The sequence below is a fragment of the Ips typographus genome, linkage group LG12, assembly GCF_016097725.1.
Source record: "Ips typographus isolate SLU linkage group LG12, UJ_Ityp_2.0, whole genome shotgun sequence".
Classification (NCBI taxonomy): domain Eukaryota; kingdom Metazoa; phylum Arthropoda; class Insecta; order Coleoptera; family Curculionidae; genus Ips; species Ips typographus.
In genome coordinates this window covers 1,527,755-1,551,126 of record NC_138433.1, presented here as the reverse complement: position 1 = coordinate 1,551,126, position 23,372 = coordinate 1,527,755, and the positions used below count along the sequence as shown (strand labels likewise).

Genomic DNA, 23,372 nt, shown 5'->3' with positions numbered 1-23,372 from the left:
TCGGTGTCGTACTGTTGACAACTATAGTTCTTGTACCATCCATTAGATTGACCATATTATTTATGGTTTCTGTAGTGGATTAAATACAAACACAGGAAAATTACCAAATTAGTAGGAAGTTGCAAAACGAGATGATTTGATAACATTTTGCAGTGTTTACCGAAGCAATTAAGTGATTGTGTCTACTTTGTAACGTTTGCTCAGCCATATTATATGATTTCAAATATGGCTGACTATCAATGATATTGATATCTCGTGGTCGGTCACATGACAAGTTTTAAGACAAAAAACCTAACTAAAGTAAGTATTGGAATTTGTGACGTCAAACGCAATTTGTTTTGATTTCACTATAGCTGCAAGATTGCGCGTCAGTCAACCAATCAGGAGTAAGCTCTCCATAATGTGTGACGTGGTTTGACAGTTTGAAGGAATCAAACAGTGTTATTCAATCAACTGTCCGATGACGTCACACTCGTTTTGTCGACAAATAGTAAATTACTCTATTGCGTGTAGTTAGTAGCAGGTAAAAGGAAATGGGGCCAGTAATTTATTATTTCCGTGGAAAAATGATAAATAAGAGCAGTTTTCTAGTTGTTTGTTGGCGTTACAGCTTTCCGAGTGTCCTCTGAAAATAAATAACGGTTTCTGTGTAGTCTGGACGGTGTTTCTTTTTCCACTGCAACGTTAATTAGACGCAGTGCTCACAAATCGAGTTAGTTCAATTTTCATTTAAACCTCCCTCGATGTGTTTGGACCAATTTCGCTGTTGAATTCGACGTCAAACATACGCAAAAAGGGCAACGCCGCTAATTACAAATTCATTCGGCAAACACGCCCCGACGTGTATCAGATGAAGGGAACCTTGTTTTATCCACCTACAAATGTGAATCAAGTATCGAACTGTACAAAATAAGGACAAACTCGAAATAATTGAATCAAAAGGAAAACTTGAACCAAAGACAAAACGGTTAACATTAAACGAAAATGGCGGCGGTTGCCACAGCTAATGGCCGACCGTTTTCCCGTAATGCGGGTTGAAAGGTAATGGAGTTGGTTGTTTACTTTGATTTCGATATAAGCTTCATTAAACCGAATATGGAATTTCTACCTAAAAGCCGTTATTAAGTCGCCATTTTCTACGTTGGTTTCGTTAAGTCTTGTCACGTGATTGTGTGTTGTAAATAGTAGACTTAGACTGATGACAGTTGGGCGAAATAGTATATAAAAGTCAAAAATACGTCACGTGACGTTAAACTCTCAGATATTTCAAGAACATTTACTAAAACTTTGACAGATTTGACACCCTTGACAGATTTTTTGCTTTTTTTCTTCTTTTTGTGCTTATTTGCTGCTAAAAATATTCCAAAACAGCCTAGAAGCTTCTAAATGCTTTTCAACTTATCTACAAAAGCTTTTAAAAGATTTCAAGGCAGTCTAAAAGCTTCTAAAGCAGTTTAAAAGCTTGCAAAAGTTCCTAGAACCTTCTACAAGGTTTCAAATGCCTTAAAAGCAGTCCAGAACCTTCAATGCTCTTTAAACTGTTTAAACACTTTCCAAATGCTTCTAAAGTAGTCTAAAAAGGTTTTAAAACACTACAGAAACTCCAATATGCTTTTCAAGCAGTCGAAAGCCTTCCAAAACAGTCTGGAAGCTTCCAAAAGTGTTTGGAACAGTCTAAAAGATTCCAAATGCTCTTAAACTAGTCTAGAAGCTTCCAAAACATTCTAGAACTGTCTAAGAATTTCCAAATGCCTCTAAAGCATTCCAGAACCTTCAATATGCTCTTTGAACTATCCGAAAACCTTCCAAATGCTCCTTAAGTAGTTCAAAAAAATGTTGAAACTTTTTGAAATATCAAAAAATGTCTAAAACTTGAACTACAAAGAAAAATAAAAAAAAGTGCATCTCTGAAAGAGTTTTACAGACTTTTATGTTATTTTTGAGGAAAATAATTTGTCTTCCAGTTTTCCCTCTGTTTTTTTGACTGTAGTCATTACGTATCGACCGTCTTTCATCATTTTTGCTGCATTATGTGGGGGGGCGTCCATTGTGCCATAGAGATTTATTCTTTCAACTCCGGGGAATAAAGAAAATTGCAGAGAACTGAATATTGAGCTAATTAACTGTGGGAATTATTTTCAATTTTTGTGCCTGGGAACATTGTACGCGTCCGCCAAAAAGGACAAAAGGAAATCGGCCAAATTAATTTTGTTACTTGAATGGATCCGTTCCTTTCGGCTCGATTTGTTTTCGGGGAGTTTAAGTTTCAATTTAGCACTTTTTCAGGAATTTCGTTCGTTTCGGCGAGCAAAGATCCGTCTTCCAAGTCGTCGCAAACCAGCCATCACGTGTTACTTACCCCCACCGAAGTTGGGGCTTCGCTGCAACAACTCTTGCAACAACGCGAAGAAGAGAATCGGCTTGAAATTGAACGGCTCACGGCCGAAATTAAAGCTTTAAAACTACAACTGTTGCAGTACACTAACGGTAAGTCATTGCAATGTACTTTGACTTTCACTATACATCCCCAGTAGGGTTAGTTCGTTTGTCAAACCGGAGTGAGTTTTGATACTCCCATCGCGTGACCGCTGCTATACTGTTCGAATGTTTTGTCACGTGACATTTATCAGTGGTAAACGTCAGCTGGAAAAAAGACCGACAGACCACCGAAATCCATTTACAAGTTGTACGCAAAACTTCGAAGCGGATACGTAAGCAATTCGGTTTGGAACTTACCATTTTGGGATCCAAGTTTACTGCCTTCAAACTTGCGAAAACTATTTCGTAGCGCTCGACCAACTATGTATTTTGCCCTGATCCCCCCTCAGTTTAAAGGGGTTTGAACCCTTCTGTTGGGTCCGGTTTTTCCCAGTCTAAAGCATGAAAATAGAAAATCTACTAATGATCGAAAAAAAAAATCGGTAGAGTTTAATGTCTTGCCGGAATTTAAAAGCGTTCTTTTATCTACCGGATTATAATTAAAACCAAACTTAACCGGAGAAAAGTCGATTATAAAAGCATCAGCGAAATTAACTTTAGGGCTCGATTCTCTTTAAATAGGCTGCATTAATTTGCTTTTTAATAACCGTGAGCCATTACGTTTAAGTATTGGGTCAGGGTTAAGTGAAAAATGGAGAAATCAAGGCACTTTCAATCAAAATGGAACCGGATATTTAAATTGTATTCGCGCCTACATAATCTGCAGTTCCATAATGGCAGAGCCGATTATCGGCTCGAATCAATATCCGGATAATAGTAAAGCGATTTCCAGCAGAAGGGCTGTGAATTATATTGTAATATCAAGTCCCGACAATTATGTTCCGGATTTTTGTCATTTTTCCATTTCCTGGTTAATCAGTTGGTTTGGCTAAAGTTTATGAAAATTGACGACCCGAAGCAATAAATCGTCTCCACCATCAAACACTTACACCTTCTCCAGTTCGATAATGGGCTATTGTGATACTTATAAAGGGAGACCTCAAAGGGTGTCAATGTGTAACCGGGAAAATGATTGATGGAACTGTGGGGAAATGCGCTTTCAGATAAATATGATGTAGACGTATTGTGGGCCTTGCCGTTTAATTAACATTTCCTTTAAGTAATAAGGAAATTTGAAAAATTACACAAGGAGAGCTTGTGGTAAGAACAAGTTGAAAATTACACCAACCTATGCATCAGTTTGATCACATGCCTACTTGATCACAGAAAGATTGATATTTCATGACTAACTGCGTCTATAATTACGTCACATCCGGCAGACTGTCACTTACAAAGTTTGTCGCTATTTTCTTCTATCTTATAGATTTTTAACAGTTTCTCTCTTCTTATCATTGGTTTCTTATGTAAAGGATCCGCCACATAACTATGGGTGACGACACCGCCCTCTGTACAAGAAAGCCTAGAATGTCACGTTTTGTACACAAACCTATGCAGATGCAGTAGAAAATACGTTTTTTTTTTATTTTTTCGTGTAGTTGATTAGAAGTTGTGAGTGAAAAATCAAAGAATTTCATCAAAGAAGAAAGAATCTTTTTATACCCAATAAAGTCCAGCCAAAGCAAGTTTGGTTAGAACCCTTTGTCCTGGAAAGTACAACAAACTAATGTGAAAACTGCTCAATCAAAGAAAATTTGAAAAATCCTTGAAGCTAGGTAAGCAAAACTGGTAAATGGGTTTTATATTATTACCAAGACATTTCTTTTAAAACGTAAATGTGCCAATGGAACTTCTAAAAGCTGTCCTGTTTCTTCAGAGTAAACGTTTGTTGCTCTCAAAATGCAGGCGGCCTCAAAATGTAACTCACATACCTATGTATGTAAGAGGCAATAAGTTTACTGATTGAGAAAGCATATTGTACTTACCACTGAGTGTTGTGTTGGAGTAAAATCATTCCAGTTCAAAGCTTTCATCCACTGTTGGGTTCGAGCAGGGTCTTTTGGAAAGTAAAAGACTGACACTTTTGGGCCTTTCACCAAATTGCTTTTACAATTTGGCAAAGAACAAGTGGACGACATATTGCAGAGGCAATAGAATTTAAGTTAAAAATTCAACAACAAATTATAGAACAATGAAGGAACAATAACAATAGTGATAACACAATAAAATGAACACAAACTACACTTTCACTAGAACAATAAACAACAATATACAGGTGTGGTAAATCCAAAACCGACCATAGGAAAACCGTGTAACGGACAGAGGAACGTAGAGAATTGCATGCGCGGGAGAAAGACAGAAAACGAAAAAAAATATCAAGTAGGCCATATTTTTAGCTCGCTGTTGCCAAACGCCGTAAGTAAGTTTGTCGAGGGTATTGAATACTTACGGCGTTTGGCAACGGCGCTAAAAATATGGCCTACTTGATATTTTTTTCGTTTTCTGTCTTTCTCGCAATTACGTTTCTCTGTCCGTTACACGGTTTTCCTATGGTCGCTTTTTGGACAGACCACACTTGTCTACAAATTACGTTCTTTAATCGATAAACATTTGTTTGCAGGTAGTCCTTCTCGGTTCAACAGCCAGTCCTATCCATCGCAAACACCACTAACAAACACAGAATTCTCCAACTACGTCAAAAAACAAATAATGCAAGCGGAAATTTTGCACGGTACCCCATTAAACAACGAATACGAGCTCGTCCCTTTCAACCATTTCACCTACAGCAGAGTTTACCCTTCGGACTTGGGTTTGGGTAAACGCGTGGTCGAAAAACCGATCGGCTACAAACGGAAGGATTTACTGGAGGCGTTGTCTAAAGGACTGGACACCCTCAATAGGAACGTGACTGACAAAGTAAAACGGTACACTTTGGACGATTTTCTGGAGGGTATGTACCGGATAGAGCCCACCACAGGAACGCAATTTGAGCTGTACTTCAAGAGCAGAGGGACGAATAAAACTGGCAACAGCGTGGAACACGGCGGTTTGGGAGGGTTTACGAAAATTGTGGTTGTGAGGCCGTTTGCTCCATTGCAAACTGTTATCAGTGAAGGACTGGCTGGTAAGATTTTAGCCTGATGCAGTTCAGATGATGTTTGCCACTTGATTTAATTTGTGACTGTTTGGTTTCAGGCCCAAAAGACAAAGAGTTGATACACATAATCCTGCCTTTAAGCGGTAGGACAGCCACATTCCAGAACTTTATGGACAAGTTCGTGAAAATTGGACTTAAAAACGATAAAAGAGTGCATTTAACCGTGGTCTACTTTGGGGAAGAGGGTTTGGCGGAGGCCCGAAGTATCATGTCTCGAGTATTGATGTTGAAAAACTCGGGAGGGAACGCCTTTAATTTGAGGCTTTTGGCATTAAACGAGACGTTTTCGAGAGGCAAAGGGTTGAGGGTGGGGGCGGAACGCGCTTTGGACAGTGACAAACCACCCCAAAGGGACGTGCTGTTGTTTATGTGTGATGTCGATATTGTGTTCAGCGCCCGGTTTCTGGATCGGTGTAGGTGGAACACGAAACCAGGCAAAAAAGTGTACTATCCGGTAGTGTTTAGTTTGTACAATCCGCACGTCGTGTATACGTTACAAGGCAAAGATATGCCTTCCGAGACTGAACAGTTGGTAATTTCGCGTGATACGGGCTTTTGGAGAGACTTTGGTTACGGCATGACGTGTCAGTACAGGTAATTTGGTTCAAACTACTTAAGCTAACAGTTAACAAATGTTGTGTTGTTGCAGATCAGACTTTCTTAAAGTTAAAGGCTTCGACGAGGATATCGTCGGGTGGGGTGGAGAGGACGTTATGCTGTACAGGAAATACGTCACCAGTAGTGTCAAAGTGATACGAGCCACTGATCCGGGCATTTTTCATATTTGGCATCCCAAGGTGAGTCGTTTTTGTTGTTTTACAACTTTTTGCATACTAAAGCATCCAGAGTGATGAAGGTTACGAATTTCTTAACACCCTGAACGTTTTTGAAATCTCATTTCTTGAAGCATTATAATTTCAAACAACAACGCCTGCATTTGCCAGTTCATTAACCGAACAATGGAACTGCTCGATTGACTTATTTCATTTTAAGCAGCGGGAAACGTTTAAACATCTCAGTCTTGAATCGATTCATGCCAAAACTGTTTGCTGTCTCATGTTATTTTTCTGCTCTAATATCTAACCAATGTTGTGGTAAGATTACGTGTGCAGCAGGTTTTCTTTCTGCACTTTCGGTGGACATTTTGATTGATCCCTATTGAAGATTTCGAGAAATTTATTCACAATGTTTCCCTTCGTTGATATTGATAAAACGAACAACTAAATTCTCCGGAGTCATTACTTATTCTCCGCTTTCTCAACAAGTTGATTAAAAATTTTAATTACGCTCCGTTGGCTAAACAAAACTTAATTAAGATCTGCGACGGCAAACTACTTTCACCCTCTTAAATTATTAAACTAATCACCTTCGTCGTTTGTTAACTCGACAAAACTGTACGCGGAAGCACTTTGCCTACAATGTCTTAGATTTTTTACCGTCTTGTGGTGGTTGAGTGTCACACACTTGTTGCAGGTGTGTTCAGGTGGTCCTGGAGGTCAAAAACTTTCAACGGACCAATATCGGGCTTGCATCCGGTCCAGGGCCCTCAACGAAGCTTCGCACGCCCAATTGGGTTTTCTAGCCTTTAGGGACGATATAGCCGCCAATAATAGCCCCATTAAGTACCCAGTACACCCATTAAAACCCATGAAAGGTTCTTCTTACCGTAATAAAAACCTTGCAAGCAGACAGGGTGTCGTTAAGGGATAGCGTTGAACTCAAGTGTTTAAAACTCCAGTATTTGTTTCTAGTCTCACTTTGTGGTAAGTGTTGAGTGATTGGTGACAACGACCAGTTAGTTCGGTGAGTAAACCATATTTTGACTTATTGTCATCCTGACATCAAAGTTAACAAAACAATCCTGATCTAGAACTAACTTTGTCGGTGTAGGTTGATTGTACGTGAAATATTTGTTCTTTAATTTTTTATAGTTTATTCCAAAACTGTTTTGTTACTTATATTTGTAAGACTGTTGCACAGGCCACATTAAAAATGTCTGAATGTCTATTTATACAAATTGGTAAATGCAAGTGAATATGATTTAATTGACATGTGGCCAATTTTACTAAAATAAATAATAATAAAGATTAGAAATTTGGTGTTTTTTTTAAGCCTATTCACCACTTTAAACAAACTAAACTAAAAATGTTGAATAAAAAAATCAATTGCCACGATTATTTCCATTTTGTGACGAACCGGAAGTGTCATTTCTGTCATCGTCAGTGTTTTTGGGCGGATCGGCAGTCGTTGAAGATGGTCGATCGTACAAGTAACTAGTGGGCCGATATCCGTTGTCGTAATCGTACGTCGGATATCTGGATCTGCTTCCAGTGTAGCTGTTAGTACCGTAACCGCTACTGCCATAACCGTAACCACCTCCGTACCTGTAACAGTTAATAAAACCATTCACGGACACAAAGCAAAACTTTGAGGAAATTTCTCTCCCGGTACGGAAGTTAATTACTTTCACGAAAGATAAGCTCCAGATCTTTCCGATATAAACTTCTTACCTTTTATGACTACCGAAAGTGAATCCGGAGAAGTTATTAAGGCTCTTGCTAGGATTAGCCTTTTATTGCACAATAACTGAGATTACTTATTAAAAACTTCAAGTTACTACTTTTACCTTAAAAATTAAAAATAAAGTTGAAAATCGCATGAAATAAATAAAAAATGGGCCTCTTTGCTGTGTTAGTTTAGGAGAGTGAACCTAAAAAGATTACTCGAAAGAGAAATATGAGCTATAAAAGTTTCGAGGTGCAAATTCGTGAAAATAACACTTAAAGATAGGACGACTTGGTTCGCCACACTCTTTCGCATCCATCACCGGGAGAAGTGAAACCAATTTAAACTTTCCTGAATCTATATCCCCCCAAAAAGCCTAATAAATAGCCAATAATGGGCGAACTGTAAGAGGATAAGGGATATCCATACGTTCTAACTAAATCCAGATTTTACATTCGAATCCCTTTGGGAATTTCGTTTTCGGAAGTTTTAATTTATCTCTGGCTCCCTTATAGTGATTTATGCAGATTTTCACCTGCGATCCAATAATCTAGTAGTTTAATAAAACAGTTCAAACTATACGAACCAAACAGACTTTTATGGAAAAAGGATTTGCAATTTCCTCCACCGGTAATCAGTTAATCCATTCCGGTTTTAAAAGAAATACCCAACTTCTTAAAAAAAATTGAGTGCCATTTCTGAAAGTTCGCTCCCCGCTTTCAATGCACCTTTATCCCGGTTAATATTTGAATAAGCAGCGTCGTTTCGAGGATTAAAATTGATACCGTTCCTGGGAAAGATGCCAACCGAGCAATTTTTCTTTTAATCGACTCAACGTTTGAACGAAAATCCGACGGCGCGAAGATAAATTTCCCGGTAAAGCAATTTTCCAGGGTCCGGTTGTGTACAAACAACAATCCCAAGTGTGCAACGCCACTTTAATGTATTATTCCGGGGGAATTTCGGCTCGCTGCAGCTTTAAACTCGTTCCCTACGACTTTCTGAGAATCTCCTCGCTTAATTTACAATTTGCGCCAGATCAGATTTTACGCTTACTTTAATCTCCGGAATGCATTCGCATATGCGGTATTATGTCTCTTAATGAACGTTAACACAACACGTAAATAAGGCATACAGTATAATAATTGTTATGGTCAGGTCGCCTATGGATGGCAATTGTCATAAAAAGCGTACGTCTTAGATAACTTTGCAAACAATTATATTATATGACAGCTGTCAATCCGCCGCGCCGGTTTGATTTCAAACCATACCACAGCCAACTAAGACCATAACAATTATTAAACACCCGTTACTAGGAAACCTGTGGTAAGAAGAGAAAACCATTGGAATTTAATGAGTTAGGTGGAGATAGCAACAAATTTAAAGTGACATATGCCACTCTGCCAAACGGATATTGTATTGGTCACCGTTTGATTACAATCTTGTGGCCAACAAATGACGTCACATCCCTTTTGGCACACTTAAATGTTGACAAGTCATACAGTTTATATTCAATATGAATGTTTAAAAACACTCAACAACAACTTCAAAACGACTCTGATGCAAGGAAACTTAAGTATACTAAAGAAACAGATTGACAGTGTGATGAAACTAAAAATTGTTGATTTAATAGACGCTTTTTTTTCGATCTATGATTTCGAATCCAAACGCGTTATGATCTAAAAATCACATGGTGGTCACGTGACTTTTTTTGAATCATAACGCGTTCTAAAAAAAATTAGAAAATTAAAAAAAAAATTGTTAATGTGTGTTGATATGAAATAACCTGTCAGTTAGTTAAAATTAAGTTAAAGTTATTTTTTGTTTTCGTTTTTTCAGTAAAACTTTGACACCCTGTATCTTCGTTATTGTTCACATTTCGAAAAAAATTTATTTAACCTTGAACCTTGTTTTTTGAAGCCCTATTCGCAGGTGAAAGGAAAGCCCCAACTTTGGAATCACCCTGTATAGAAGTTGACGCAGTTTTTAACAGAGAATTTTGAATAACAATATTAGTCAATATTGAGTTTTTTTTTTTGTCTCTCTCTGTAAGCAGTTTTTAGTCAAGTCATCAACTAGCAATCGGGCAACAACGCACACAACTCGTTAAACGTCGAGATCGAGAAGGTCACGTTTGTGTCAGAATTGCGTTCAGTTAATAAGCGCGTGTAACTAATCGCTAAGAAATACGAATGCATTTTCAAAACGTCAAACTCACTGATGACGTATATCGCTCCCATTAGTGCCCTGGACCATAGTAGGCGATGATATCGGCCGTTCTTTAAAAAGGTGGCAAATAGTAGGCTGTGAATTTCGATGCGCAGTTTACCTCGGATTCTAGTAGGCTGTGCCTACCAATGAAATGAAACTGTATCTGTCAAAACAATATTTTTCGACGGTGTTGCCAATAGTTGCGTTTGTTCCCTATTTTCCTACAATATTGTGGTTCAATTCTAACTTAAAGGTTACGGGATTAATATTTTTAACAATGGGTTAGTATACATCATACTTTATATTACAAAACGAATGAAAATGTCAGGAAAATTTTAAAGATGCGATAGAAGTCGACCGGCGCTTATGGACCAATTAAGCTGCGTATTGTTGGAATTAAACTACTGGGTGGCCCAAAAACGAGCTCTCTGTTGTAGCAATTGTCAAAATCAACGAGCTGGCCGGGAGGTCGTTAAGAGCGACTGTAACAGCCTCGTAAAATCGAACCGTAAATCTTCAACGATATACGAGTACGAGGACCGGATATAAACCGTTTTTGTCGCGTACAGTTCCCAAGTACAATGCGAGAGGAATGTAATAGCGCCCTGGCCCGGATTAAAATTTTACGACTCACTCGTCCCCGAAATGTTAGTGCCGGCCGTTGAAGAATTATTGCCGCTCGCACTGAAGAGTTACGTGCGGTTTTACGTTGTCCTACATTGAACGGAACGATCACATAATGCTCACAAACTAGCCGAGATTCACCGAAATACGTATCAAATTCAAGCTGGTTTGCAACAGCCTTTTTTTTCAATACAAACAAAATAAATGGGCAACCGGATGGTAGTAACGTCCCATCGGGTAAAATTGGCGAAAACGAAATCGGTATCGCAAATAACGCGGCGGCCTTTAATTGGCAAACCCACTTCCGCGTGTTTTTATTTAAAAATTTCCCTGCACTTGGTAACTAAATTATTTTAATTCAAAGCGATACAGATAACGAGTTTTTGAATTTGCTTTTCCCCCACTCGTTCACTGCACTCACACCAGTGAGTTTTATTATACGATAAATTAAAAATAAACCCGAACCCCTACCCACCAAGTCGTATACAGAATGGTCCAGTTTTAAATGTCATAAAATTCACTAATCCATAGTTATTACGTTCAAACACCCACAACTACTAGAAAGAGGATAAAAATTGTGATTTTTTGAGTGGTTAACCGTTGCTGTAACTCAAAAACTGGCTGAGATATGGCCAGTCAAAGTTTCGAGGGTCTGTTAGAGGAAATTGGACTTTTTAGTTCCCAAAATGTTTTTAATGAAATATCTCCCAAACTAGAAGAGATACGGAAAAAGCGCAGGGAATCAAAAATGCGTAAAAAACCCTAGAGAAACCGAATCTACACTGAAAACACCGAAACTCCCCCTGGAACTCCATACAGGATGGCCCAAAAAAAATACAGGATATTTTGTTTCTAGGTAATTTTCAAGTTTGTCGTTATATTTTTTCCTGTTTTTTGGGTTATGCAATTGCACCATTAATACCAATCACCCAGTGAGCGAAACAAGCCTGAAACTAGGCAAACTATTTCTGTCGGTAAATCAGGGTCGTTTAAGTCCAATTTTGCATAAATTTCGTTTTTGGATTAACCCAAAAATGATTGATTTTAACGAGTAAATTGCTCTTCCTGGATCGTTTATCGATTAAAGATCGTAAATAATATTTTATTAACAAAATAAATCGGACTTCTTGTCTTCTTTGTGTGTAGTTTCGGTTTGGGCGCCATAAACACAAAGTAATATTGTAGATTGTTCGGTCTGCTTCCTTGTTGCAGGATTTGAACGGTAAAATAGGTAAATATCCCACGAACGGACTGCTACTGAGTTTGACGTGAAAAAGGTGGAAAAACTGGATTTTTTGGGCGGTTAAACGTCTCGGTTGGTGGAAAATTGGCTGAGATATTGACGTTTCAAGTTTTTCCACTTTTTTGGCTCACCCTGTACGCCAAGAGGCACCAAAACAAATTTGGAGCACTCCACGTTGAAGAGGAGGAAATTTGGGATTTTTTGAGTGGTTTCTCGTTTCTGTATCTCGAAAACTCGCTGAGATGATGAAAAAGTGCAAAGAATTAGAATTACCTAGAAAACCCTAAGAAACCTGAATCTAAAGTTTGAACGGTCAAAATCCCCCCTATGTATAACAGAGACTGTTAAAGTAATTTTTAAACACACCATTGGAAAGAGGAGAGAAAAAGGGATGTTTTGAGTGGTTAACCGTTGCTGTATCTCAAAAACTGGCTGAGATATGGCCTGTCAAAGTTTTGAGGGTTTTTTAGAGGAAAAATGGTTTTTGTGGAATATCTCCTAAACTAGCAAAGATACGGGAAAAATGCAAAAATAAAAAATTGCGTCAAAAAGGCTAAAGAAACTGAATCCAGGCTTTAAACGGTCAGTTTCCCACTGTAATTGCATACAGGGTGACCAAACTCTAACAACCTCCATTTTTTGGCTTACCCTGTATAACAGAGACTGCTAAGGTAATTTTGGAGCACACTACTAACTAACTAACCTAACCCAACTTAAAAATTGTCTTGGAAACGGAAAATTCACTTAAGAAGCTTAAAAAATGTCATTTTAGCCAGTTATCATAGTTTCCAGACAAACTGAAAGACTTTAGTTTTGAAAATTGACTTGTAGACATAAAAAACTACTTTTTCTAGATTTTTTACTACATTTCGTACATTTAAACCTTAAAAATTGAGTTGAACACCAAAAAGTGACATCAGAAGCTTAAAATTTGCATTTAAAGTAAGTTTTCATAATTTGAAGACAAACTTCAATATTTTAGTCTTGAAAATAGTCTTAGATGCAGGACATTGACATTAGATTCATGAAAATTGCCTTGAAAACTAGCTTTTTGTGCTTTTTACTTTGCTTTTCATTTTCTTCGAATTCTGGACTATTTTTAGTGCTTCAAAACTGCCTTCAGCTTGGAAAATCGAGTTTCAATACTATCTTCACCAAGTTATTGACATAGCAAACTTAAAAAACCTATTTTTACATTCTTCATAGACTTAAAATTGCATTCCAAGCTTTGTCACTATTAAATTGACTTCTAGACACCTCAGTGCTAAAAATGGCTGTTTTCAGTGCCTCAAATCGAGTTTCAACAAGGTTTTTGACTTATCAGGCCTAAAAGCCAGTTTCTACACTGTCCATAATCTTGAAAATGTTATTTCAAGCTTCTTCACTATTAAATTGACTTCTACACTAATGGGTGCAATAAATTGTAACATCTCTAAGAAATTCAGACTGTTTTTTAGTGCTTTTTAAGACTGAAAAATCGAGTTTAAGACTACATTTCCAAAAGTAAAGTTTCTTCAATAAAAAAGTAAAAAATTTTGGTACCAAATGCTACAATAATAGCCTTAAGAACTAATTTTAAGAAATAAATGAGTGCAAAAATTTAATTCACTTCTAGACTTGTTCCAGTCCAGAAAGTTGAGTTGTACACCAATTAAAGTCCTGAAAATAGACTTTAGTCAGTTCTAACCTTAAAAGTCAACTTTTAGATTATTTTTAGTAGTAAAAATTAAGTTTCATGCACAACACAATCTTTGTCTTGATTTCCGGACTGTTTTTAGTTCTCGAATGCCAGTTTCAGACACTCAACCAGGATGGCAGTCTGAGAAAACGAATCATAAGACTATTCCTAGTAATAAATAGGAAGTTTTTAGACTATTCAGTACAAATTTGGACTCTCACAAGTCTGAGGACTGTTGATTGGCTAACGAATAGTGAATTATTGACACTTAAAACTGGACCACCCTGTATATGCGGATTAGGGCTTCGACGATGACCTTATTCAGAATAATGTTACGATATAAAAACATAAGCGCTTTTTTGTTGGAAAAAACTTACCGGTCTCTATCACCGCCATAGCTGTAGTCCTTAGCATACCCGGCACTCCCACCATAATAATCAGGCCTACCACCTCCATATCCTCTACTGGCATACCCGGTGTCGTACCCTCCCCTAGTGTAGTAATCATCTTCATAAGGGTCATACCTGAGATAACTATCACGTAAACCACCACTCAAATACTAAGAAGCTTCAAGTACCTGTTCCTGTAGTACGGATCGTAATAACTTGCTCTTTCTCTACCTCCCGCATCGTAGTCGTACCCTAAACCTCTATTGTAGCCCCTCTCTGAGCCGGAATAGTAACGTTCCCTAGGGTCATAACTCTCATACTGAGAATACCTATTTCGTCCTCTAGAGCGGAATAATTCAAATACAAATATCCTCCTAATAACAACATCACAAACCTATAAACATCCCTGTCGTAGTCGTCAACGTATCGATCTCTGTCGTTTCGTGAATAAGGATCGTACCGTCCTCTGCTGCTACTGTAAGTTGAATAAGGATCGTAATATCTGCAAAACCTTACGTACAATCAACCACAACCGAACGTTGAAACAATCAAACCTGTCGGTACTGCCGCGCCCCCTATCGTACCCCGTACTACCCGAATAACTCCCGCGACTGTCACAATTAATGCAGCGTTTTCCAGGATCTTTGATCGGTTGATCTTCGTCTTTCAAAGCTCTAGTTCCGCGAGGATCGTCTTTGTACGTTGCCGGATAGTATTTGCCGGTTTCTCGAGCTTGACGCTTGCCAGCATCCTCCACCTGGTCAGTTGGAGTGTTCCGTGGTACTCGGATCAGAGCCACCAATTTCTCTCCTGATCCGATCGGATCGCTTTTGAGCAACTCAGTGAGAGTGACAGCTTCATTTTCAGTCGTGACAGTGAACGCTACGAGAATGGTGACGATGGAGTGGAGCTAGAAATTCAATTGTTTATGTCAAGAAGATGTGATCGATTTAGTGTTCAGTAAATTAGTCACGTGATACAAACAGAGCGTTTTTGACGTCACAATGGCGTAATTTGACAGTTAGTTAAATTATGCTTTTGGCAAATTACGTCATAGTGACGTCAAAAACGCGCTGCTCCCTCCATGGAGCTTGAAAACGAATGCGGCCATATTGGCAAAGTTAGGTATTTTAATAACAAAGATAATCATTTTCCTGGCTAGGTTGAAATTCTATTATAAAGCCCAGTGTCCGCGGAAGTCAATTTCCGCCCAGATTCATAATAGCCCATATAAAATTATTCATACAATTTAAATTACGATAATAACTAAAATGCATGGTCTACACCAATACAATTTAAGCACTCACTTCTTTAATACTGACACAAGTAAAAGAAGAAGCAACTTGCAATATTTAGAAACTTCTGGACAATAATGGAAATTAGATTCAACTAAAAGCAAACAATTTAACTTACCCAACTACTACAAAACGGCCTCATGTCGAACAAGCAACTTAACAAAAAAAAAAATGGGCACTTATACACGTGAAACAGCTACATGAAATGACGAGACACCATCGTATCCGACCGGGGCAACGTTTCAAAGGGAAATGGACCGAGTTCGATGATTCAAAGAGCGGTGAAAAAAAAAATGATGAAAACCGATTTGGGACCGGTCATTCTGTTTTATTGTTTCAGAATCATAAGCGTGGTTCCTCTTTGCGGGTCAGAATTCAGCCTTGACGAACATATTAGGGGATTATGTCGGTATAATACAAAAAAGACACGAAAGTCTGTTGGTCAATTGAACCTTGAAGCCGGACAGGTTCTCAAGTTGTATTGTTAGTAACCGCGGCACTGATTTCAATGGATTAATTTTAAGGTTACTCAACGTTATTTTTGCCATAATAACACACATCACAAATCCGCACACGCGATGGTATTCTGTAAGAACGTTTGTTTACTTGGAATTAACTGGAAAAACCCGAGAAAATTTTAAAAATTAAATTCTAAGGTTATGTAACTGAAAAGAGTGTCAGTCAACTGGCGACTGTCATTTTTACGTTATTCCCTCTGTGTTACATATGCAACCATGCATACACTTAATGTGTACATCTATACAGTTGTATTTTTTTGACTGTTATCTACCTTACGGTAAATTTGAAACCCCTGGATACCGAAAAAGAACGTTTTTACTAACGATCTGCCGCATTAGAATTCAGGAAGTGTAGCGCCGTACATCAGAAACAAGGACCGTTACAACACACGTATAAGAAGTGTTAGGGTGGGCATTTCTCAACCAGTACAAAGATGGCAACTTTTTCCACACGCAAGTAATTAATAATCGGGCTCTGGCGTTCTGCACTCGACAAACTTTAAAACTGTAAGACGTGGCGACAATTTATTCGCAAAAAACTTTCCAGAGTAGCACGAAGTTTATACTCCAGGAGTCGACAGTTGGCATAACAAGTAAAGTTATTAGTTGCCGCACCTGTGGATGATGTGTGGAATGTTACCGGGGCGGAAGGATTAACCGGAACCGGAAATGTACTTCTCATTCCATGGAGCGGCAAAAGAGAGGGGATTTTTACGTGCTTGCAAAAAATCTGACGTGTAATAATTAGAGTTTCTGTTGTTTTTAAAATTCTGGGTGAATAGAAACAGTTTTCCGCGCTACAAATTCGGCAGCTTTCCGAAATATCCTCATCGGCATTTTAAAACTTATTGTGTCGATTTGCAGCATAATAAAATGGCGTCTGCAAGATTGGAAGTTTCGACAGGTTTTCCGGGCACGTTTTGCACACCAAACCAACTGGTTATGTGCTCCAGATGATGCAGCATTTAACCTTTAAAAAGTAATTTCAACAAAACCTTCACGCACGTACAAAGCAAACACACGCAACCGGTCATGAACAAAAAAAAAACAATTTTGTAACGCCTAAACTACGGCGTTTACGTTAATTGTGATCGATCGATGGCGGAAACTGGAAAAAAATTAGGCCAATTACCCGAAAAGTAAGCAACAATATCAAATACTAAATTTCACACCTGTCAATGATTATCTTACGTGTTTGTTAATGGTGTATGGGAGCCAGGAAATCCGAGTGACCGAACCGTAAACTGATGGTGATTTTGTGCCGTGTGATTGCACCTAAATTGCGGGTCACGCTAACCATAAACGGATAGGAAATGATAAAATTGTGCTATTAGCATCGATGTTACTTAACACCAAGTCTTGGACTAATAAAGATTTAAAAACAGAACGGAAAAATCGTTGTCATATCCTCACATAATCATCTCTGTATATTATGAGAAATCTCATATGTATTGTGGGTTGCCTGAAAATCCTGTCACAGACCTACTTCGATTTCAACGACTCAATGCGCTATGGGACATTTATCACGTGATTGCTGTTAACAAGTGACAGCGACTATCACGTGCCTAACCCCTAAATTTAACCTTTAAGCCCAGTTGACTTGATGAAATCTTTGATTTGCCTGGTTGAGGTCTTTCTCTCTTTCTTGGTTGATTGCACCAAATAGAGCATACACCCATAACTTCAAAAACGTTTTAAACCGAAACTGTAACAGGCAATTTGCTCCAGTTTTTGAAGTTTAAAAAAGCTTTAGTCCCTGCCATTCATCCACACCGTCCTGGCTGAAAAATGGCCGCAGTCGCGACATCAGAACGTAATTAATCAAGCTAAAGGGGTATTAATAGCATGCGGGGGCCTGCATCTACATAAATGTTTAATTTATAGGAAGGAAGGGGGTTTCAGGGTGTAATTCTGCATTTCAAGTAGGTCTCCGATTATTACGTTAAACAGTTAATTATTATGCGATTGCCTGTCTATTAAACTTACCTTGAATAACTTGTTTGTTGACCAATAATTTTGGACATAATCTTTGGAGGTATGATGCTCATTTTAGAACTAACTCCTTTTCTAAGTGACGCGTAGGACCCAATTAAACAAAAGGTACAGCCAGGACGCTCAAAATCTCCTCTCCAAAACTGCAAAGATAATAACCGTTATTATGTCAGTTGGGAACACTGAAATAAACATATTTCATTAGAAACTACCCCTTTATGCGGTCTGGAGGGACTTAGGGGTTATTAAAGTTTCGTACACAATGCGACCTCTCTAACTTGCTCGATTTATTCAGCATTTTTTTTTTAATTAGCACCCCGTTAAATTCGCAATAACAATTAAAACTTCTAAAGTATTTTTTGCTTGTCCCCCGCGGGGTTTTCAACACAAAGTGCCGCTATTACAATTCGGGAACAATTTAAAACAGTTATCTGCCCGTTTTCGCGACGTAATTAACTCGCCGAATATGCCATCTAATAAAGTTCGAAAACTCGTCTTTAAATTGTTTCCGGCATGGGGGCGCTACTGTTTTATTGAATTAGCCGTCGTTTTCGAGACGGAGACGCTTTCTGGATGAATCCAAAAACAACAAATTGCGACGATCATAAATTTTGGGGACGAAAACACACACCGGCTGTCATTTCGAAATGAATACAAATAACGTTGACGGTTCAATTTGTTCGAGTCGTCGCCAACGTCCTCGTTCTGATTATTAATGATCGGCGATGTTTAATTACTTTGGGTGGTTAATGACGATTTTCTGTCAAGAAATTTCTAGTTAAATCACTACTCTCCTAACGGGAAGTGAATGACTGGTTGCATATACCTCCTTGCAACCGAGACATTTTGTGTTTTTTTCTAAAATTCAAAGCACAAATCAAATTGCAAGCACAGTGCTCGTTTAAACGAGATAAGTTAAACCCAGCGTTCGAGAATGAACGGTAATCAGTCAGCTACAGTAGCTGACATTGCCGGAAGTGCAAACAGCCGAATTAGCAGTAGCAATGCCAGTCATTATTGGGAGCAATCAAGTTGCGCTGTTGCCATAACAAATGCAAGTCAATTTGTATCTATCAGTGGCCTGTTTGCGTTTCCCTTTGGCGAACTATTTTGACGCTCATTTCTCATTTAGCTGCCCAAACAATGGCGAATATTATACGAAAAGTTCAGCTCAGAATATTAAAAAAATTGTCATTATGGTGAGCCAACGTACTTCTGCAAAATTTAACCGATTACTGAACAGATGTAGTGGTAAAAAGTGGTCGTTTAAACGACGCTTTTCAACGGACCCTTTAAAACTTAAAGAGCCAGTTTGATATGCTAATGTCCTTTTAAAACAGCTTTCAACGACAAAGGACAAAGGATGAGACCAGTTTTTTAGTCTGCAAGTGCATACAGGTATAGGAATCCTAGTGATAAGGAGAGAAACTTATAATGCTCTAGACAATTAAAATCTTGGGGCCAACAAATGACGTCACTGTAATTTTGCCGTGGTATTGTCAGTTGTCAAACGCCTCCCCGAATTCGCGGACTACATTACCTGCATAATTAATTGTATGACTGGAAAATTCCTAATCTAATAAAGCAATGCAGTGTAGTGAATGTGATGTGTGCGTATACATGTAAAAAAAATTAAATTATTCGATTAGCAACTGAATTACAGTTACAGTAAACAATCTAACATAACCTCAAAATAAAACTGAACAATACACAAACATATTATATTAATTAGTCTGCAGGGATAATTTGCTATTAAAATGGAACACTAACCTGGAAATGAAGCAAAACTCAATCAGATTCAAAGCCCCAAGGTTGTTGTAGTGTACCCACTCCGTACCATGGACACACTAACTATGATCCCTTTACTCAATGATCCGCTTCTAGTACTGCAGGAATTCAACTAAACCAGTTAAATTGGATGGGCCACGTCCTCCAGTCACTCTTAATGGGTAATACCCCAAAATTTTGCAAAAAGATGCAATAAAGGATGGCCATAAAAGTTTTGCCGGTGTTTTGCTTAATTTTGAGGTTAGAATTTATTTACTTTTGATATTTGACAGATAAAAGTCATGGCATTAGAGACTGGTTGCAGCACAACAGCAATTTGAATGCTAAACAGCTATTGGAGCGTTCGTTTCTGTCTTTGTCTAACGCATGCAATTATCCATGTTTCTCTGTCCGTTACACGGTTATCCTTAATTTTTAATTTAACTTTTAAATTTCCATGTATAATATTTTCTTGCTGTACTAATTAAGAAAAAAAACAGGGATAGCATATAACGGATTTAATCTAGGTAAGCAGATGGTCGATAAAGAGGTCGCATAACGTCCCTAGGGTGAATTTGCCACCAGACCTGTTTTCGTAGCAAATGAGAGGTGTCACCCGGAATATCCCGTGGGAAATCTGGGACTAGTCCAAACTGATGTTTGCGTATTTGTGTGTTAAATGCAAGACATTTTTGCGCAACTTTTTCAATAAGCTTGCTTGCCGAAAAAGTTTCCCCTTTAAGCGTTTAATGGAGAAAGTTTTCTTTGCATTGGGGACTTTTTAATATTCTCTAGTTTAAGATTTAATTTAATAAAACCGTGTAATTTACGGCCTGGCATACAACACGTATCGGTCGAGAACGTTAATATTCGAAGGGTGGCTTCGATTTTCACTTGAAATTCTGGTCGGCTAGAACCGGACCGGGGAGTTCCTTAATAGAAAAAACCGACCGATTTTATTTAATCAAGCTTCCGGAATTTTCCCGCTGTAGCAGATCAAAAGAATATTCTGGGGGCTAATCCAATTCTGGGAGCTTGCAGAGTTGTAAATATTGGTTAACTAACTTGTTAAGCAACTTTGTCAATAACGTTCGTTATTCCTTACTGCAAATTTTAATTACAATGACAAACCTAATTTAGGTTAATAATGGGTTTGAAGCTAGTTTCGACGTTATTGACATTGGTTATTTTTGTAGCAAAGTGAGAAACCAAACAGTTTTTTACCGGACAAAGGAGAAGAATTAGGCAAATGCCAAAACGTCAGTTTGAACTTTTCGGACCGGCTGTGGAAATGACCCCAAAAAGGGTCGAGCGAAAACGACGAACTAATCCGGGACTTAAAAGCTCATTAGACCTATTTCAAGAATCAGCAGGACCGAACTATAAATTTTAGTTTTCGGTTCCAGCCCTTGACGGATTTATGAGCTTCGAAAGGGAAAAATCCAGCCATTTAAACTTTATTTCACTGATTGAGATGAAAAATGATTGAGAAAGTTGTTTGTACTGTTTGATTTGATTTTGGCAACAATTTAATATAAGATACTTACCTCGAATACAAGTAAGAATGAGGAAGAGCGTCACGTGATATCAATCAGACTTTCTGTCGGTTGGTCATGTGTCGCTCATTTGCCGTTTTCAAACATCCTTGCGTGACGTCAAAGGGTAATTTTGCCCTGAAATAATATTACGTTAACTAAAAATGCGGAAAGCGTGTTCGTTTCAAGGAAAGGGAGAGGGAAACATCAAGAAAGCCGAAAGGCCAATAAGAATAATAAAAGAAGCCCGAAACGTGCGTAATTTGGGTTTACGAGAAGAAATAAATTTTTTTATAGTAATTGTGGCAACAAACTAGAAAAACACCGAACAATTAATTGAATCTCCATGCGTAGTGCAGTTGATTTAAATTAATCGAATTACACGGCAATACCTCGTATTGAAAATACAACGACAATTAAAATGTATACGTGAAATGTACGCTACAGATGCGGTTTTGGCAAATTGATGAATTTCCTCTATTTCTCTGAAATGTAACATTTTCACTGATTAGTTGATAATAATAATTAGAAAGTACAAACTCGAGTTATCAACCCCGTAAAAACACAAAAGATGCTATAAACAAACTTTATGTTAAAAAAAATGGACAATTTGTTGGAAATGCCCCTAGAATCTAAGTTAGTGGACGAAAGTTAATTGTGTCTTGTCGCAAACAGCCGGCCATTAACAACGGTCCTTTAATAATTTATAACTAGATAAGCTAATCCTTTTTGACAAGATTAAATTAACCCTCGTTTTAATCAGGCGTAGGAGGCGGGGGGGCGCATCCTCCTTTCGAGAGTGAAACCGCGGCCCAATTGTCCTCGGCCTGACCCCAGCAATTTGTTAATTTGACGCTTGATATTTGGGAAACTGAATTCCGGAAGTGGAATCTTGACAAGCCGGTTTATTAGGTTAGATTAAGTTGTTGTATTTAACTGATGAATTTTGGTTTCAATGATCAAGTAATTGAATATGGAAATTATTACCCTTAACACAGTCTGAATGAGAACTACTCCCTGTTCAAACTTTGACACCGTTTTTCTCCCTGATTATATTAATTTTTGTAATTTTTCTTCAGGTTATTGGATAGGAAATTTAATGAAGAATCGAAAAATGTGCTTAAAACAGTCTTTTTCTTATTTCAACTGGGTTTTACTTGCAATTTTGTCCTTGACTGTCCTTTCAAACTGTGTTTCTGTCAGTTCAAAGTTTTACACCACTTTTTTCCCTGACTGTACCAAATTTCGTAGTTTTTTTTTATGTCATTAGATAGGAAATTTAATGAGGATTCCAAAAATGTGCTTAAAACCGTCATTTTCTCACTCCAAGTAGGTTTTACAAGCGATTTTGTCCCTGACTGTTCTTCCAATCTGTGTTTGTGGCAGTTCAAACTTTGACACCGTTTTTCTTCTTGACTGTACTAAATTTCGTAATTTTTTTTATGTCATTAGATAGGAAATTTAATGAGGATTCCAAAAATGTGCTTAAAACCGTCATTTTCTCACTCCAAGTAAGTTTTACAAGCGATTTTGTCCCTGACTGTTCTTCCAATCTGTGTTTTGTGGCAGTTCAAACTTTGACACCGCTTTTCTCCCTGACTGTACCAAATTTCGAAGTTTTTTTTATGTCATTAGATAGGAAATTTAACAATTATTCCGAAAATGTGCTTAAAACAGACTTTTTCTCATTTCAAGTGGGTTTTATCAGCGATTTTGTCCGAGACTATCCTCTCAAACTGTGTTTTTGGCAATTCAAACTTTGACACCGCTTTACTACCTGACTGTACCAAATTTTATAGTGTTTTTTCAGGTTGTTGGATAGAAAATTTAATGAGGATTCCAAAAATGTGCTTAAAACAGCCATTTTCCCACTCCAACTGGGTTTTAGAGTCGATTTTGTCCCGCACTGTCCTTCCAATCTGTGTTTGTGGCAGTTCAAATTTTGACACCACTTTTCTCCCTGACTGTACCAAATCTCGAAGTTTTTTTATGTTATTAGATAGGTAATTTAATAAAGATTTCAAAAATGTGCTTAAAACAGTCATTTTCTCACTCCAAGTAGGTTTTACAAGCGATTTTGTC

The 23,372-nt window shown here is 37.9% G+C and overlaps 2 protein-coding genes across 8 annotated transcripts in view; one reads left to right on the top strand and one right to left on the bottom strand.

Moving 5' to 3' along the window:
* Csgalnact (Chondroitin sulfate N-acetylgalactosaminyltransferase) overlaps positions 1-7,627 on the top strand; it is a 33,859-nt gene extending 26,232 nt beyond the window's left edge. For 6 of the 7 annotated variants that reach the window (XM_081990860.1, XM_081990864.1, XM_081990863.1 and 3 more), the window contains 5 exons: positions 2,287-2,487; positions 4,997-5,500; positions 5,572-6,127; positions 6,183-6,330; positions 7,007-7,627. In XM_081990860.1, the coding sequence (XP_081846986.1) occupies positions 2,287-2,487; positions 4,997-5,500; positions 5,572-6,127; positions 6,183-6,330; positions 7,007-7,243 (1,646 nt within the window). In that variant the 3' untranslated portion in view covers positions 7,244-7,627. The remainder of the gene's footprint in view (positions 1-2,286; positions 2,488-4,996; positions 5,501-5,571; positions 6,128-6,182; positions 6,331-7,006) is intronic. The other variant, XM_081990865.1, reaches the window with a different exon arrangement.
* Positions 7,618-16,006, bottom strand: LOC145736432 (uncharacterized). Its single transcript, XM_081990896.1, has 6 exons — positions 15,597-16,006; positions 14,738-15,093; positions 14,578-14,685; positions 14,372-14,524; positions 14,172-14,318; positions 7,618-7,917 (listed from the first exon to the last, which is right to left on the bottom strand). The coding sequence occupies exons 1-6, from the start codon at positions 15,618-15,620 to the stop codon at positions 7,695-7,697; spliced, it is 1,011 nt and encodes a 336-aa protein (XP_081847022.1). The 5' UTR covers positions 15,621-16,006; the 3' UTR covers positions 7,618-7,694.
* Positions 16,007-23,372: the final 7,366 nt, after the last annotated feature.